This window comes from Aplysia californica, unplaced genomic scaffold, assembly GCF_000002075.1.
Source record: "Aplysia californica isolate F4 #8 unplaced genomic scaffold, AplCal3.0 scaffold00420, whole genome shotgun sequence".
NCBI classification, from domain to species: domain Eukaryota; kingdom Metazoa; phylum Mollusca; class Gastropoda; order Aplysiida; family Aplysiidae; genus Aplysia; species Aplysia californica.
The window spans coordinates 385,402-400,689 of record NW_004797690.1 but is presented as its reverse complement, the minus strand read 5'-3'; the positions used below and the strand labels follow the sequence as shown (position 1 = coordinate 400,689).

Sequence of the window (15,288 nt, the reverse complement as noted above, 5' to 3'; positions counted from 1 at the left end):
TGTTTTTCATAAGACAAATCTGGATTTATTGCTTGTAACAACAGAGGACATGGGAACAATAACAAAACATAATAAAAGGTCAAAACTTGTGGAGTTCTTTTGTTTTTTGGGAGGCCAAAGGGGGGGGGGGGGGGGGGGGGGTGAGATTCAGTCTGACAGATCAAGCGAGTAAATGAAATTGTCATGAACTCTTCACTTCCAACAGACATAAAAATCACAATTCGTGTGGAGAATCTCATTCATTCAATGAACATTTTTGTGCTACTGTGTTCGATGACTGAACATTTTTTTAAAACATCACAACAGATGACCTGACTAGACACTGCAGATATTTTTTTCCATTTAACTGAGATATATTCTGGCTATATATGAAGGTTAGAGTGAAGCATCTAGAGAAAGAATGGAATTAGAAATAACATATAAGATTAGCATTTTATATTGCAATGGCACAACAGCGAATCGTGCCAATGATTGCACGGATGAACGAAAACAGACTGGGATTCGATAAACAAATCTCTCGCTAATATTGGCATAAAGAAAGTACATAGGGTGTCATAATGCTGGGGAAAAAATAGCTGCTCCAGGTGTTAACAAAACAAAAATCTCGTTGGCAAACCAAAGAAAAATCTCTGTATGGAGTAAATGCATTTGAAATTATCGTAACAAAACCACTACCGTGGAGATACACTACTTCTTGAACAAGCTAAAAAAATATATATATCAACACACATCCATTACATCAATGTCCAATCTAAACATATAACATCCGTTATAAGAGTATCCATATAACTTGATTGACAATTCTTTTGAGACAACTCGCTACCTATATTTAACATGGAACATCATTTAAATTATATATATATATATATATATGTCTAAAAGAAACATGGGCAAAAAATCGAACATGTCTTACTTCAAAGGAAGTGAGCATTGTATAAAAAACCAACCCTGTCAAGTCATTGAATTTAAAAAACCCAAAAAAACGAATTAAATCAAGATGTCTTAGCAAAGCTGTCAGCACCTTCAGCTTTTTCTAGTCGTTTCCAATAAAAGACTCGAGAAAATCTCCTCACACTGTCCTTTGCATAGATGAAAGGCAAAATGAATCACTCTCATATTCTGAAAATCATTAATGACAAAGTTCTTGACAAAGAACAAGCAAACTCTGTGATATATACTGTATCATATATATATACTGTGTGTATATGTATATATATATATATACACAAACAGTATATAATATATATGTACTGTAAACTGGCAAACTGTCATGGTAAGACAAAACAAACTGATATGTGCTGTCATGAACATTCATAAAATATTGAACCTATCAACCAAACATATCACAACCATTTCCATTTGTCTATTGATCATTTTGACACTGTTGGAGAGCAATAGAGAACACAATCTCTGACATCGGGACAACTGGAATGTATTTAAGGAAAGACAACGCCCAAAAATAAAGAGGGAGCCTTCAATTCTAAATCACAATTTTTTTCTAAGAACATTCACAGTCGGCTAGTCAGCTTTTATATATATGGACTACAAATTATATCAACATAAAATAACAAAGTATAAGCACACAGAAAAACACACGTAAACAGGGTGTGCACAAAAGCCTGGACCAGAGGAATTTTTTCTTCATAAAAAAAAGCACAATCAATTATATGCTTTGAGCCAAAAAGGACGTTGAAATGAAACCTTAACAATTGGCACACCTCCAAGGAAAACATATTTTTCATGGAGTTCTTGGCTGTTCCAAAGCTGAGAAAGAATCCACTGTGTATATGATTTTACAGTTTTTTTTTTTCCTCATTTCAATTTAAACAATTAATATACTTTCAAAATCAGTCTACATTGCGTCTCCTCACTCAGAAAATTTATCCAAAGTGCCTCTTTACTTAACTACACTTAGGACATCTTTCTGAGGCGACGACTGGTCGAAAATAGTCAGCAGTTTCCACGGGCAGTTCTTTTCTGGACACCCTGTGTCATGTTCACACTCGATAAATGCCAGGAACGTTCACATTCCGGTTGAAACAGAACACACACATAGAACACATTTGTAACACTTTCGTAAAACAAACCAAAACCATTCAACAATTAAAAAAATAAATATAAGGAAACTGTAAAGCTAACCGAGAAGTGAATAAAATTTTGATTGAACATGTCATGTACTAGAGCCAAATTCGACGGCTGATCAAACTTTTCCAGTGTCTAAAGACACGTTTCTGGCACACCACAGAGGTAGGGGGTAGTAATATTCTTCTGGTCATGCATATTCATAACAAACAATAATATGTCTTCAGAAATACGATAGTCCTAAACACTCTTTTGCATGCTCCAATAAAATTATTTAACAGCAAGAAAGAGGATTTAACGCAGAAAAATGGTTTTTCTTAAATTTAAACAATTTGTTTATACGACTCTTATTTTCCCTCCTCTCAAAAAGTGAATTGGGCAGGATCATGAAAAACCATGTAGCATTGTGACCAACTAGGTAAATACAAACTCTCATCAAAAGCTAAAAGTACCATGTAGCAAATAAAACACATACAGCCATACAGTCAAAGGTATTGTTTTCTACTCAAAAGGCTACCAACTGGTCAACTCATTCCATTGTGCACGTTTGTTCACGTTATGACCAGCTCGTCAACTCATGTCACCGCGCACGTTTGTTCACGCCATGACCAGCTCGTCAACTCATGTCACCGCGCACGTTTGTTCACGCCATGACCAGCTCGTCAACTCATGTCACCGCGCACGTTTGTTCAAGCCATGACCAGCTCCGTCTTGTTGTCCTTGGTGATGAACTGGACCAGACTGCCAGAATCGGGACGGGAATCTCCGTTCAGCCATTTGAGGAACAGCCTGGGGGGAAGAAAACACACACAAAAAAAGATTAGTTTCATTTTAGTAGAGGTTTTACAGCGCTCGCAACTGCATAAAGTCATATGATTTTTTTTTTTATAGTAGAGGGTTTTACGGCGCTCGCAACTGCATAAGGTCATATGAGCGCCAAGGGGTGGATGTCAACAGAGAAGTCTTTACAGGGAATCAGGCTTCCTCTGCTCAACTATCAAGGCACCCCGAAAATAGAGGGTCACACGAGTATGACAAACATACAAAAGAAGTAGAGGAAAATGGAGATAGTAAGGATTAGGAAAGAAAAAGCAGCAGTTCCCTGTTGTAGTTCAGGCACAGTTATGAGCATGACACTGTGGGATCAGCCCATTTACAATTCTACTGTGCATGAACGAGAAATGTCCCCCCCCCCCCTTTGGGAATGGCCTGAAGACACTTCAGTCAGTTGAACCGACCCGGGGGTAACAACAAAAAAAAGGGAGGATTTCTAAATTGTTACTAACTCATTAATGAAAACATTAAACAGAAGAAAACACCAAAAAGAAATAATTTCTAAATTATTATTAACCCATTAATGAACTGCTCCCAATTTCTAAATGAACCCCTCCCCCCCCCCACGAGATTGACAATTTTGACCAATTTCCTTAACACTGCCACCTTACCTCGCCAACAGGCCACGTCTACCACCTGGTTTCTTTGGAAGAAGTGACAAAGCGTTAAAAGCCACAGTTTTTCTTTTTTTCTACTCCCAACGTTAGATTGCCTTCTTTCAAATACACTTGAATCACGCAGTTTTCTCAAAACTCCACTTTTACAAATTAATTTTCTTTTAATGGGTCCAAAAATTGGAGCATCATAAAAATATATTCTGTTATGGTTGCTGCATATTGTTTTGGATTTTTCAGTTATGAAATTGAGTCTTTATTACACTCTACACCCAGCAATAACGAACTGCTGTCTAGTTAAGGCAACTGTGCTAAAATTACCTACATCTTCAAAATGACAAATGGTATACATATCTGTGAGGCAGCGTGGAAAAATCAGGCTTGGAGAGTAAATGACAATTACATATCGCTCCCCCTGAGGCGAAGGGATACAATATTGTGCGGAAATTGTGCCCTCTCGACTCGGGTTCGAGGATCCTGTGTCAGAATCTCCCCAAGCTCAATAGGACTCAAAAAGAACACTCGGGGCAAATCATCAGGGAGTAGAATGCTGCATTTTTAAAGATCATAATCTGTAAACTTGCTACCTACAACCCGTTAACAAATGCCCCAACATACCTGCCACTATACTGTCTTCCCACTTAGTTCCTCTCGACACTTGTCTTCGTCCGATAGAATAGGCTAACACTAACAATGTCACCTTAGCAGAGACTGAGCCCACCATTTCGGAACTTCACGGAGACCGTAAAGATGGTTCCAGTAAGGAACGGAATAGAAGGCGCCCACGTTCCTCGTGACTGGAGCAGAGGAAGATAGGAATATCGCTAACATTACTTAAACGCAATCCCACATCATCACTCGTCACCACCATTATATCTAAAATCATCACCGCTCTCAGATCAATGACTTACATCTATAATCCTGGAATCTCTATCTGCTATTACAGTTACTTGTTATACTAAGTATGCACGTAATACACTATTGGTCACTATCATACGCACTTTTTTACTACTCATCAGATGGCATCAATCTCATATAAATGGGCAAGGGATTAAATTTTTTTTTTTAAAGAAAAAGACAATGACTTACTCTGCAATAAAGTCTAAAGTTGTCCAAGTAGAGAAGTCAGCAGAGGACATAAACTTTCTGTTCATGGGAGTGTCCAATGTTACTCTGTGAACAGACACAAAATAGTCATTAGTCAACACAGTCCATGGTAAGTTAGTGCAAACAGTGAAGACCACATCACAAACAGTCAGATTCAAACATTAAAAATTTTTTTTTTTAAATTAAAGATCATATATAAAGAAGTGAACAAACGTGTCTAATAACTTTCTTTTTCTAAGAAATACTGAAAGTTTCAAAGAGAACTTCACACTAAAAGTAATTCTAAAATGTGAAAAATACAACCGCGGGGGTACAGAATGACCCCAGGGCGTACGGATAAGGTTAAATCATGCTACTAAAATAACCGGCTAAATGAGATAACAGTAACAGAAGCGCTACATACGGCAAGGTGGCCACCACGGTAGAGCCGGCCGGCAGACCGCTGTTCTCCCCACTCAGACTCTGCACCAACTGGTGGACGGCGGCTTTGGCCATGCCATAGCCCATCATTCCTGGGAGAAACGTCAGTTTAGTTTTAGTATGTGTTTTACGGCACTTGCAACGCAATAAGGTCATAGAAGTGTCCAAGAATAGATTGCGTGTTACAAGAGAGTAACAAACACAAAAAAAGGAGGGGAGATATGATAAGAATGACAGATGTTGATAGGAAAGAAGAAGCAAACCACACCAGAGCACCCGCCAACCACCCACGAAACATATTTCAACGAATAGTGGAGTTGTCAAAAGAGATTATAGAAGGAGAGCAGGCAAAACATCAATACTTATACGAACAATAAAATGTTTGTCATTTATTCGTATTCTTACAAAATATCCATCTTAAAAAACCAAAATATGGATCAAAACAGAATTTTAATATTTATGTAGATAACTGTCTATATAGGGAAGTATGGAACAAAGAGGAAGAGATATGTGAGGTGTGCTGACAAAATGAGTTACTTCTCGCAATCCACAAACAGAGATATTGTCCAAAAATTGACACTTGGGTCAAATCTGTAGAATCTCCATTAATGCCATATATTCTTTAACTATAACATGCCTTTTATAATGTCATACTTATACATTGTCAAAACTTCACCTATAAGCGTGATGTATCTATTTCCATAGGACTCAAATCCGAGAAGTAACTCATTTTTGAGGCAGTGTGGTGAAATCAGGCGCTCGTGAAAATAATAAAAATCAAGAAATTGGCATTTTCCCACAGGTTTGGGAATTTTTTGCGAATTTTTGTTTTTTGATCCAACACCTTTCATGCTCATTAGAGAACACATTTCTGTGTGGACTTTAAAGAAATGTAAATTTTCAGTTTCCATGGACTCTCAAGCTTAAGAAATATCTCAACTTTGGCGGCCATTTTCTCGCTAATTTTACCTCTGAAACCAGACAACCCTCACCTCCTTCAATCACACACCTCTCGACTTCTATTCAACATAGATGGGTATTATCTTCACCCGAAACAAGGAAAATGGACACGCCGTAAGATGACACCGTCAACTTCGCATGCCCAAAAATTGACGAGAGCCCGATTCCACCGCATCCTGCCACATTTCGTCAGCACGCTTCACATATAGTCCAGGACATGAATTACAGTACAAAAGACATATTTTCATATATCCATCGTCAGTACCTGGTGTTTAGCTTTAGTAAGAGTTTCACTGCACTTGCAACACAATGAGGTCATATAAGTGCCGAAGATTAGAAGTGTTGCAAGAGAGTAACAAACATAAAACAGAAGGAGGAGAGATCAGGATGATAGACGTTTGGTAGGAAAGAAGGAGCAAACCACACCAGAGCACCCGCCAACCACCCACGTACCTGGTGTGCCTTTCAGGGCAGCCTGGGCACCAGGCAGGGTAATCAAGCCTCCTTCCCGCAGATACTTGGCCCCGATACTGGCAGTGATCACAGACGGAAAGACGGATTGCTTCCACATGGAATCAGCAGCATCTACTATTTCTGAAATTCACGACAAATTTAAGAACTGAAGAACTGCATGTACATTACTTTTCATACGCTACTAAAATAGAAACCAGAAAAAGTAAACGAACATTCTTTCTTCTGCTCTAAAAAATCACCAACCCCCCCCCCGAAAAAACAACATATTTTCTAGAAAAAAAGGAATAATCTGGCTCACATTTGTTTAAACATGTGATTAAAGAGAAATTCACAGTAGAATCAACTTAAATGCTAATTTGATTCAAAGATGTTGAGCTTCGAAAAAGTTCTGCTGAACAATTAGTTTTGCAAATGGTAGACCGTCCATTGTTATTTCATTACATATAGTTAAGTTATGGTTCATTTTCTCAGAGAAGACAGTCCCATGGGGTACATATGATGGGTATCAGAATCGTATGAGAACATCAGCATTGACAGTGGTAACAATATTTTTAAAAAAACTTTAAATGAGCGCTTGTTAATAGGATGATATTGCGGCATATGTGAACCCCACCCCCCATCTCCATATTTTTTGGTTTCTCAGAGATGATCCTTCTTGAAGAATATTATAACCTGAAATGATTAACAGAAAAAACACTTATGACTCTCAGATTACTCAGAACAGATGCCGGAGAATAACCTTTTGCTTTCAAGAAATATTCAAGCAGCTCAAATGGTGAGGGAAAAAAAGAAGAGAGTAGAACAAACAGAAAAGTTAAAAGAAAAAAAAAAAGCCTTACATCAGAAAGAAGGACATACTGAGGGGTAGTAAGGCTTAGAAAATGGCAACAGAATAGAGAGAAACAGCAGGAGACGGATTATACGATAGGCTACTGTAAATACGACCATTATTTTCTCTTCAGCACGCGGAGCAAAATTTGAAGGAGAGCCCTTGTACCTGTGTGCACGGGGATAAAAAACTTACTTTCTGCATTGCCGCCTGCCCAACCACCAGCAACACAAAAGATGGCCTCCACCTTGTTTTCCCCGAGGAGGCCTCCAACTTTGCTGTTGATGTCGGCTTCTTGTTCAGGCAAGCTCATTTCTGGCTTCACGATCACATTGGCATCTGCTTGTTCATTGACAGCCAGGTCAATTGATCCCACCCACTGCCATTAGAAAGAAAACAATAAAAGTCTTTATAATAAAAGCATATTATATAATAGATCTAAATTTAAAAAACTGGATTGATAACAACAACGGGCAAAAAAAAGTATGTAGATCTAGATCTATATATGATAATATAATGATAAGGCTTTAGTCAATATGTCTACATCTAACAACCTTTTTTTTCTTTATACTTCCTATATGTGCTACCTGATTCATGGAAGACGTAAACTTTGTTATGATCAATAATTATAAATTAAATGCAAATTCTATTTCATTGCCAAGCCTACCTGATATCACTAGACATTTATTAGATTTTAGATCTAGATCTAGATATCTATATTAATTACAGCATTAATTCAGTTATTGGCATTGAATATCTCCATCTTCTGTGACCTGAAGTCTTGCCTACTTTCGGTGCACTTAGCAAGTTATTGCTCAAGTTGTGAAAGTAGCAGTAATATCTACAGAAGTAGAATCTAGTGTAGATTCTATATCTATATATATATATATATATCTAGTTGGCTAGGCTAAGGATTCGGTATTTTGCAGAGCACCAAGCAAAATGCTATGTAACACACATCAAGGCGGGGAGGGGGGGGGGGGGTTAAGCTATACTTACATTACATTCTCTACTAGTTTCTATATTTTGATATATCTCGAATGTAGATTAGAATCTAGTAAATTACTTACAAAATCCTTTGACTTCAAAAGGCTGACGACTGTTGAACCAAGCGCACCTCTGCCGCCGTACACAAGGACACGACCCTGAACCATGTTGCAACTTGAAACTAAATATGGTCAATAAAATATGAATCTGCCGGCGAATGCCCTACTGTCGCAAAGTCAACGCCGAGTCTGCAAATCTGTCAACTGCTAGGCTACTACGCTTAGTCTATCTATGCACTCCTTATCACCTTCTGGTAGATCTAGAAATGTGCAGCAATACGGATTCAGGGCAACCGGCAAAATGGAAACAATAGAGGCTACCGTGGTGTGGTGGACAACAGTTTAATGTCAACGTCGTGTCGTGTTTGACTGTTTGGTTCAGAGTTGGCCCAGGCTGTGCTCAAGAGCTGTGTCGTCTCGTCAGCGATGGATGAAGTGACCGAGCCGAGCGGAGAGGGCGGGGAGGGCGGAGACAAAGATCGTTCATAGCCTAATGTAATATGTATCGATACCGAATACTTTGTAAGACTTGTTTTCCAGAGGTTCTTCTGGCAACAGTTAATCTAGGCCTAGCCTAATAAATCGCTAGATCTACCAGAATCTATATACTTTTTGCTTTATACATGTACTTATCATCCTCTGTACAAACTGTCAGATCTATGTAAAATTGGTTTGACTGCTTTTTTATCTGTGGACTGTAATTAGGCATAGATTCCACAGCTCCAGGTCAGAATTTAATCATCTTTGGTAGGTCATAGTGTGCCGATGACAATATGGGCTAAAGACACCTGTATGATAAAAGAGGATGAAATAAAAATATTATGCCTATGCTTTTAAAACCTGAAAACCCAGAGCCAAACCCCTCCCCCAAAATGCGGGTAAATCCCGCACAGCTTATCTAAAAGTGGACGAAAAGACGAGAAAAACAGCCTGCCACTATTATTCCCCGAACTTTTAATCCAAGAAGCAGCCAAATCTGGAGCCAGCCAGAACGATTAAAAATGTGTCTTTTTATTTGTGGAATGAAAGGAACGGTCATGCTGGTCTTAGATCAAGATAGAGAGAGAGAGAGAGATGCTATACTACTTTAGTTAAAATCTAAATAAATGGTGCAAAAAAAGTGTTGACATCAATCTTCCATCCTTAATTTATTAGATTGTTAGGACTAGATCTAATAGAATTTATATTTTGCATGCAGTGTTGTAGCTGATGAGATTCACAGAAATAGACTGAAAACGTGGCAAAGGCTATAATTATTATGCCTATATAAGTCTGATAGATTGAAATCGGATAGGAATTACATTGCAATGTTTTTGCATTTAAACTTTAAAAGATCCAACCTTTTTTCTATTCGCCCCCCACCCCCCTTTCCAAATCCTTCCTGTGCAATAGATTATATTAATTATATCGCTGAACAAAACCGCGATCTTTCATGGGAATTAGCTAGGCTAGGCGGGGGCTTTCCGTGGCCGAGAGGTGTAAGTGTTCGCCTCTCATTCAAAGGTACCGGGTTCGAATCCATGAAGCGACGGAAAAATTTTGTTCTCCAAAATTGTCTCCTTTCACCTCCTTAATTCCTGCTCTCTAGCAATATATATATTATCATATATATAATTACACATTTATCTAGGCCTAGGGAATACACAAAAATTGACACATACAGTATTGTGTGACTATGTGATAGACAAATATCTTTAGCGAAATACATTATAGATATCTAACCTCTTTGAATGAAATACGTGGAATTCTACACCTACGCTTATTCTGTGTTGAAATAATATAGGCCTAGGCTGAGAAAGCCCAGATATAGGCCTATATGTGTTTTTGGCTATTAAATTGCTCTTCAAAACTATTTGGTATCGATACCTATTTTCTAAAACGACAAACTTCCACTCGCAGGAAAGTTGATATGATAACATTGTGAATTTCGCTGAAGAGGGATGTTCTTGTAAAATTTTGCGATAAGATCTAGGCCTTATTGTTCTTATTTTTGCAGGAGAGGATTTTGAGCAGTTAATCAGACCGATTATGATGGAACGAAAACGATTTGGGGGGGGGGGGGGGGTTATTTTGGCGTCTTTTCAACAAAAAGTAAATCTTGAAAAATCCGGAATGAATAATCTTCAGTAGTTTCTTCAGAGTGGAGGAAAAAAATAGAGATTCTAATGAACTGAGGCTTACTCAGGGCAGTTGATAGTCGACTTACACATCTTTTCGATTGTTTTTCATAAAGATGTTTAATATCTCTGACGTATTATAGATATATGCTTATTTCAGGAGAACTTCTAAACCTCATCGCCCCGTCGAGATCAAGTGAAAGTTATCGTTGCTGCCTTGTACAGACAGCAAAATGGTTTGTTATTTGTACACATAAAAATACCTCCACCCCAGATTGCCTACCTAGCAGGACCATCCCATTTCCTTAACGTAGGGTCTTGGGGACACTAAACAAGTGGCAGTTGTCAGAAGATTAGTCTCCTCAGTCAAGACCTAGATTTCAGTTCTTAGTGGTTCACCTAAAATTGATAGGGCCTAATCTTGGAGTCAAGAGATCATCTCTAGATCTAGACTAGTATCTAGATTCTAGGTCTTGGGTCTTGGGACTTGGGATGGTCCCCAGTTAGGCTAAGGTGCCCACACTAGCGCAATCGGGTCGGGTCAATTTGATAGTCGGGGCTAGATCTAGCCAAATTGAGGGCTCAAAGCCGCGTTTGTGGTACATGTTACGCGATCGGGTGGTTTGCAGCTAATTACTAGGGTAGGTTGGGGCAAATTCGACCATGGGCATGGGGCAACTTCGACAGCCTCAACCTAGTCTTGGCTTTTGAGAATCATTTGCCCCCTGTGTCGTGGAATCATCAAAGCCCACTTTTATTCGTTGCACATCTGATTCGGGAAGATTGAAGAATAGCGGACCACTCGTACATTATTGCGCGAGAAAGTGGGGTAGGTGGGGCGGGTGGTTGGGATGGAGGAGGGGGGTTCAGGGGGGTCCCCCCCCTGACAAAATTTTAATGAGAATAGATCTACCGGTCCGAGATTCTCCATTGAGAGATATTAAAAACGGGGAAATCATGAATTCGTAAGGTTGAGACATAGAGGCAAAGTCAGTCCGCTGGTCCGGTATTCTTCAATCTTACCTTTGATTCTATCTAAAAATAAAATCGAAGTGGCTTGCCGTACTTAAGTACGGCTAGACTGAGAGTCTAGCCGTACTTAAGTACAGTCTAGCCGTACTTAGATCTAGGTTTGGCCCTATCGACTCAAGCCTGTTAAGTACACAGGTCTCATTAGATCTAGATCTAGTAATTATTAATTATTCAGGTTCAAATACATGCAAGTCAGTAAGGCACCTTTTGGTTTTGTCTGAAATACAAATACTTAAAGCATTGCAAACTAAAAATTTCATTTACAACAATTCAGCCATCAATATTAAGTACGGCTAGCCGGACAAGTCTAGCCGTCCTTAAGTACGGCTAGCCTGGCTGTCTACCCGTACTTAAGTACGGCTAGACTGCCAGTCTAGCCGTACTTATCTTAGAAAGGCCCTATTAACATTAGAAAACGGGAGGTTTAAAATACATGCACTGTCATTAAGGCACCTGGTTTCGTCTCAAATACAATTACTTTAGGTACTGCACACTAAAAATGTATGTTAACAATTCAGTAGGCCTATTTTTTTGTAAATGGTCAGTCTAGACATCATATTAAGAATAAGTACAGCTAGACTGCGAGGGCTTCCTAGGCTTCCACTAGTTTCTTGTTTTAGTCAGAAAGCTCCAGAAAACACCCCTCCAAGTTCGGCGCTCCGTTGCCTCGTACTTTTCGCTCTTGAAGAAAAAAATTGATATATTTCACCTGTCATTTACTTTCTTTTATACACACGCTTGTTTTGTTACTTCAAAATACTAATCAGTTATATTTATAACCAAACTTTGATATCCTTGGGTTCATTTAAATCCAACTAACTAGAATTAGAAATGTTGATTGTTTGAATTTAAATGATTTATTTAAAATGATGGGGTGAGATTTTGGGGGTTGGTGCAACTTCGACAGGGCAAAACGGGGCAACTTCGACAGGGGGGTGGGCCAATTTCGACCTACCAGCTTCATATAAGCAGAATCACCAGTAGGCTACTAACAAACTATCACATTTATAATTAATACCTTGTGTTTGTTTTTATTATTTTCATCGTTGGCTGAAATTCCATGACTGGTCAGATACAAACTAACAGAAATTTAGACTTAGACTAGATCTAGAACTAGATCTAGACTGCTCAACTATCGCATTTTCCGAGCTAAATGTGTGTGTGTGTGTGTGTGTGTGAGAGAGAAGGAGAGAGAGAAAGTGTGTGCGTGCGTGCGTGTGCGCACGTAGGCCTATGATGTGAGTGCGTGTCTTCGTGAGTGTGCGTACTCGAATAGAGAGGAATTCCGTAACGAGCAACCAGTATGAAATAGACAGGGTTAGGGGTTTGCGTTTAGGGAAATGTTCGGTCCATTCTTTATCGTGTTTGTTGATGTAGTAGCTTGTTACGGAAGTCCTTGTGGGCGGTTGGCGGGTGCTCTAGTGTGGTTTGCTCCTTCTATCCAATCAAATATCTCTATCGTCCTTTTCTCCCCTCCTTCTATTTTCTGTTTGTTATTCTCTTGTAACACCTCTAATCTTCGGCACTTATATGACCTTATTTTGTTGCAAGTGCCGTAAAACACGTACTAAAAAAATGGAAGTCTTCTGCAGAATGTGTGTGTAACATGTATAGTGGGGAAAAAAATATCGTAAGCTGTTTTTGTGTTTTTCAGGGTGACTTCTTGGAAGGACTCCCGTCGTACAACGAGAGTAACTTCACCCGTTTCCACGCAGACTCTAGTCACAGGTCCAGTGTAAGTGTACATTGTTACTTTTTCTTCTTCTTCTTCTTCTTCTTCTTCTTCTTCTTCTTCTTCTTCTTCCTCTTGTTCTCGATGACAGCAGCTAGACAGTCACCCGGTGTCGCGCACAAACTGTGCCGTGCGCTTCAAATCTGAGAGACTGCCATAGAGCTTTCTCTCAAGGGGAGCCACATTGTGCCATGTCTGTGTACGAAGGGTGGCGTAGTGCGGGCAGTGCTGAAGGATATGGTTGGCATCCTCTTGGTCGTGTCCACATTCACAGATCGCGGACTCTCCCACTTTTTAGTGTGCATATGGTTACATTGCCACTGTTTACTTTGTGGTCACAAATCGCTAGTGTGGGTGGTTGGCGGGTGCTCTGGTGTTTTTTCCTCCTTTTTTCCTATCAAACATCTATTGTCTTTATCTCCCCTCCTGCATTTTGTGTTTGTTACTCTCTTGTAACACGTCTAATCTTTGGCACTTATATGACCTTATTGTGTTTCAAGTTCCGTTAAACTCTTACTAAAAGAAAAGATCTTACAATAGAAACCAATTTTGATGGAGATGAAATGGAAAGATGAAAGTAAGATTTCAGATTGTGGACCATGTGTTGACTTTCTCACAGAGTCAATGGTACCCATACAAAAATACAATCACAAAAGAGAACAAACAATTAAATGTGAACAAAACAAACATTTTAGAACAGCTGCAAGCAGAAAACTAAGTTGAAATTGTGGGTTGTTGGTGGGTGCTCTGGTGTGGTTTGCTCCTTCTTTCCTATCAAACATCTATCGTCTTTCTCTGTCCTCCTTTTTTGTGTTTGTTACTCTCTTGTAACACCTCTAATCTTCGGCACTTATATAACCTTATTGTGTTGCAAGTGCCATAAAACACTTACTAAAACTAAGTTTAAATTGACAGCTGTCTGGACAATCCTAAGCCTGGAAATGTACAATTTTGGGAACTCAAAAGGGAGCTTTTGCTTTTGCCAATGTGTTGTTGAAAAGTATTTTCATTTATTTTGTGTGTGGTAAAATTCATGAATGATATAATGCATGATACGTTATTTTTGTTTCAGAAACCGACGGTGTACATTTCAACAAAAGACTACCCTTCTGAGCAAGGTAATCAAAACATTCTGAACGCAAAATTTAGAAACAAAATGTAACTGAATGGGCTGTTGTAATTAAATCAGAATTTACTCATCACTATTCGTACGCTGTCGAGGAGGACATAGTTATCTGGGTGGGGGCTCTCATGGCCTAGAGGTTAAAGTGTTGGCCTCTCATTCAAAGGTCCTGTGTTTGAATCTGGGTAACGACGGAAAAATTTTCTTCCCTAATATTGTCTCCTTTCACCTCCTTTCCTGCTCTCTAGCAATGTTCTGTCATCTGCTTTGGTCTCCTCTTTCTACCCCCACCCCCTCACCTCCCTTGCCCCCTCCTCTGGGCTCCTGACTCCTTTTGCAGCCTTTGTACTGCTACTCCTTGGCTCATTCTTACTACTGTCTTTCAGCCACACCCCTGATCTTCTAAAATTGAGTCGATAGTGCCGTAAAACACATACTCAATCAATCAATCAACCTGATCTTCTGGTAGGAAAGATCTACACCTAGCCTTCTCGGACAAGGGCGAAAAATTTTGGAGGGCCCGTTTTCTAGCTGCGCACGTTAAAGATCCTTTGGTGGTCTGAAATAGATAAGAGTAGGCTTCGGCCGCCGTCCGAACAAAATTCAAAGTTTCCTACCAACTGAAAAAGTTAAATGTGTCCCGCACTCTCATATGACCTTATGCAGTTGCGAGCGCAGTAAAACACTTACCAAAAAAAAAAAATAGTTATCTAGAAATTTCTATTCAGTGGCAACATTCAGCCAGGAACTTTGACTTCCTTAAAAGTTTGATGGAAAACTGGGTGTATGTCGTCATGTAAATGGAGAGCTGTTGTACTGATGACATAAATAAGAGAGAAATCTTTGTTGTCTATGCACTGGCACTTTGGTTTGTTATTTCACCACACACACACACACACACACACACACACACACACA

The 15,288-nt window shown here is 39.3% G+C and overlaps 2 protein-coding genes across 3 annotated transcripts in view; one reads left to right on the top strand and one right to left on the bottom strand.

Annotated features, from left to right (window-relative positions):
- LOC101846753 (dihydropteridine reductase) lies at nt 1-8,827 on the bottom strand. 2 transcript variants are annotated; one of them, XM_013085949.2, is made up of 7 exons: nt 8,391-8,827; nt 7,516-7,699; nt 6,471-6,611; nt 5,041-5,149; nt 4,620-4,703; nt 2,738-2,871; nt 1-2,691 (listed from the first exon to the last, which is right to left on the bottom strand). In XM_013085949.2, the coding sequence occupies exons 1-6, from the start codon at nt 8,472-8,474 to the stop codon at nt 2,772-2,774; spliced, it is 702 nt and encodes a 233-aa protein (XP_012941403.1). In that variant the 5' UTR covers nt 8,475-8,827; the 3' UTR covers nt 1-2,691; nt 2,738-2,771. The 2 variants fall into 2 exon arrangements, with proteins under 2 accessions (XP_012941403.1, XP_035827236.1); XM_035971343.1 differs by having other exon boundaries at nt 1-2,871.
- A 1,652-nt stretch (nt 8,828-10,479) lies between these two features.
- Nucleotides 10,480-15,288, top strand: part of LOC101846372 (DET1- and DDB1-associated protein 1) — an 8,999-nt gene continuing 4,190 nt past the window's right edge. The window contains exons 1-3 of the mRNA XM_005104447.3: nt 10,480-10,719; nt 13,170-13,250; nt 14,320-14,365. Coding sequence (XP_005104504.1) covers nt 10,717-10,719; nt 13,170-13,250; nt 14,320-14,365 — 130 coding nt within the window. The 5' untranslated portion in view covers nt 10,480-10,716. The remainder of the gene's footprint in view (nt 10,720-13,169; nt 13,251-14,319; nt 14,366-15,288) is intronic.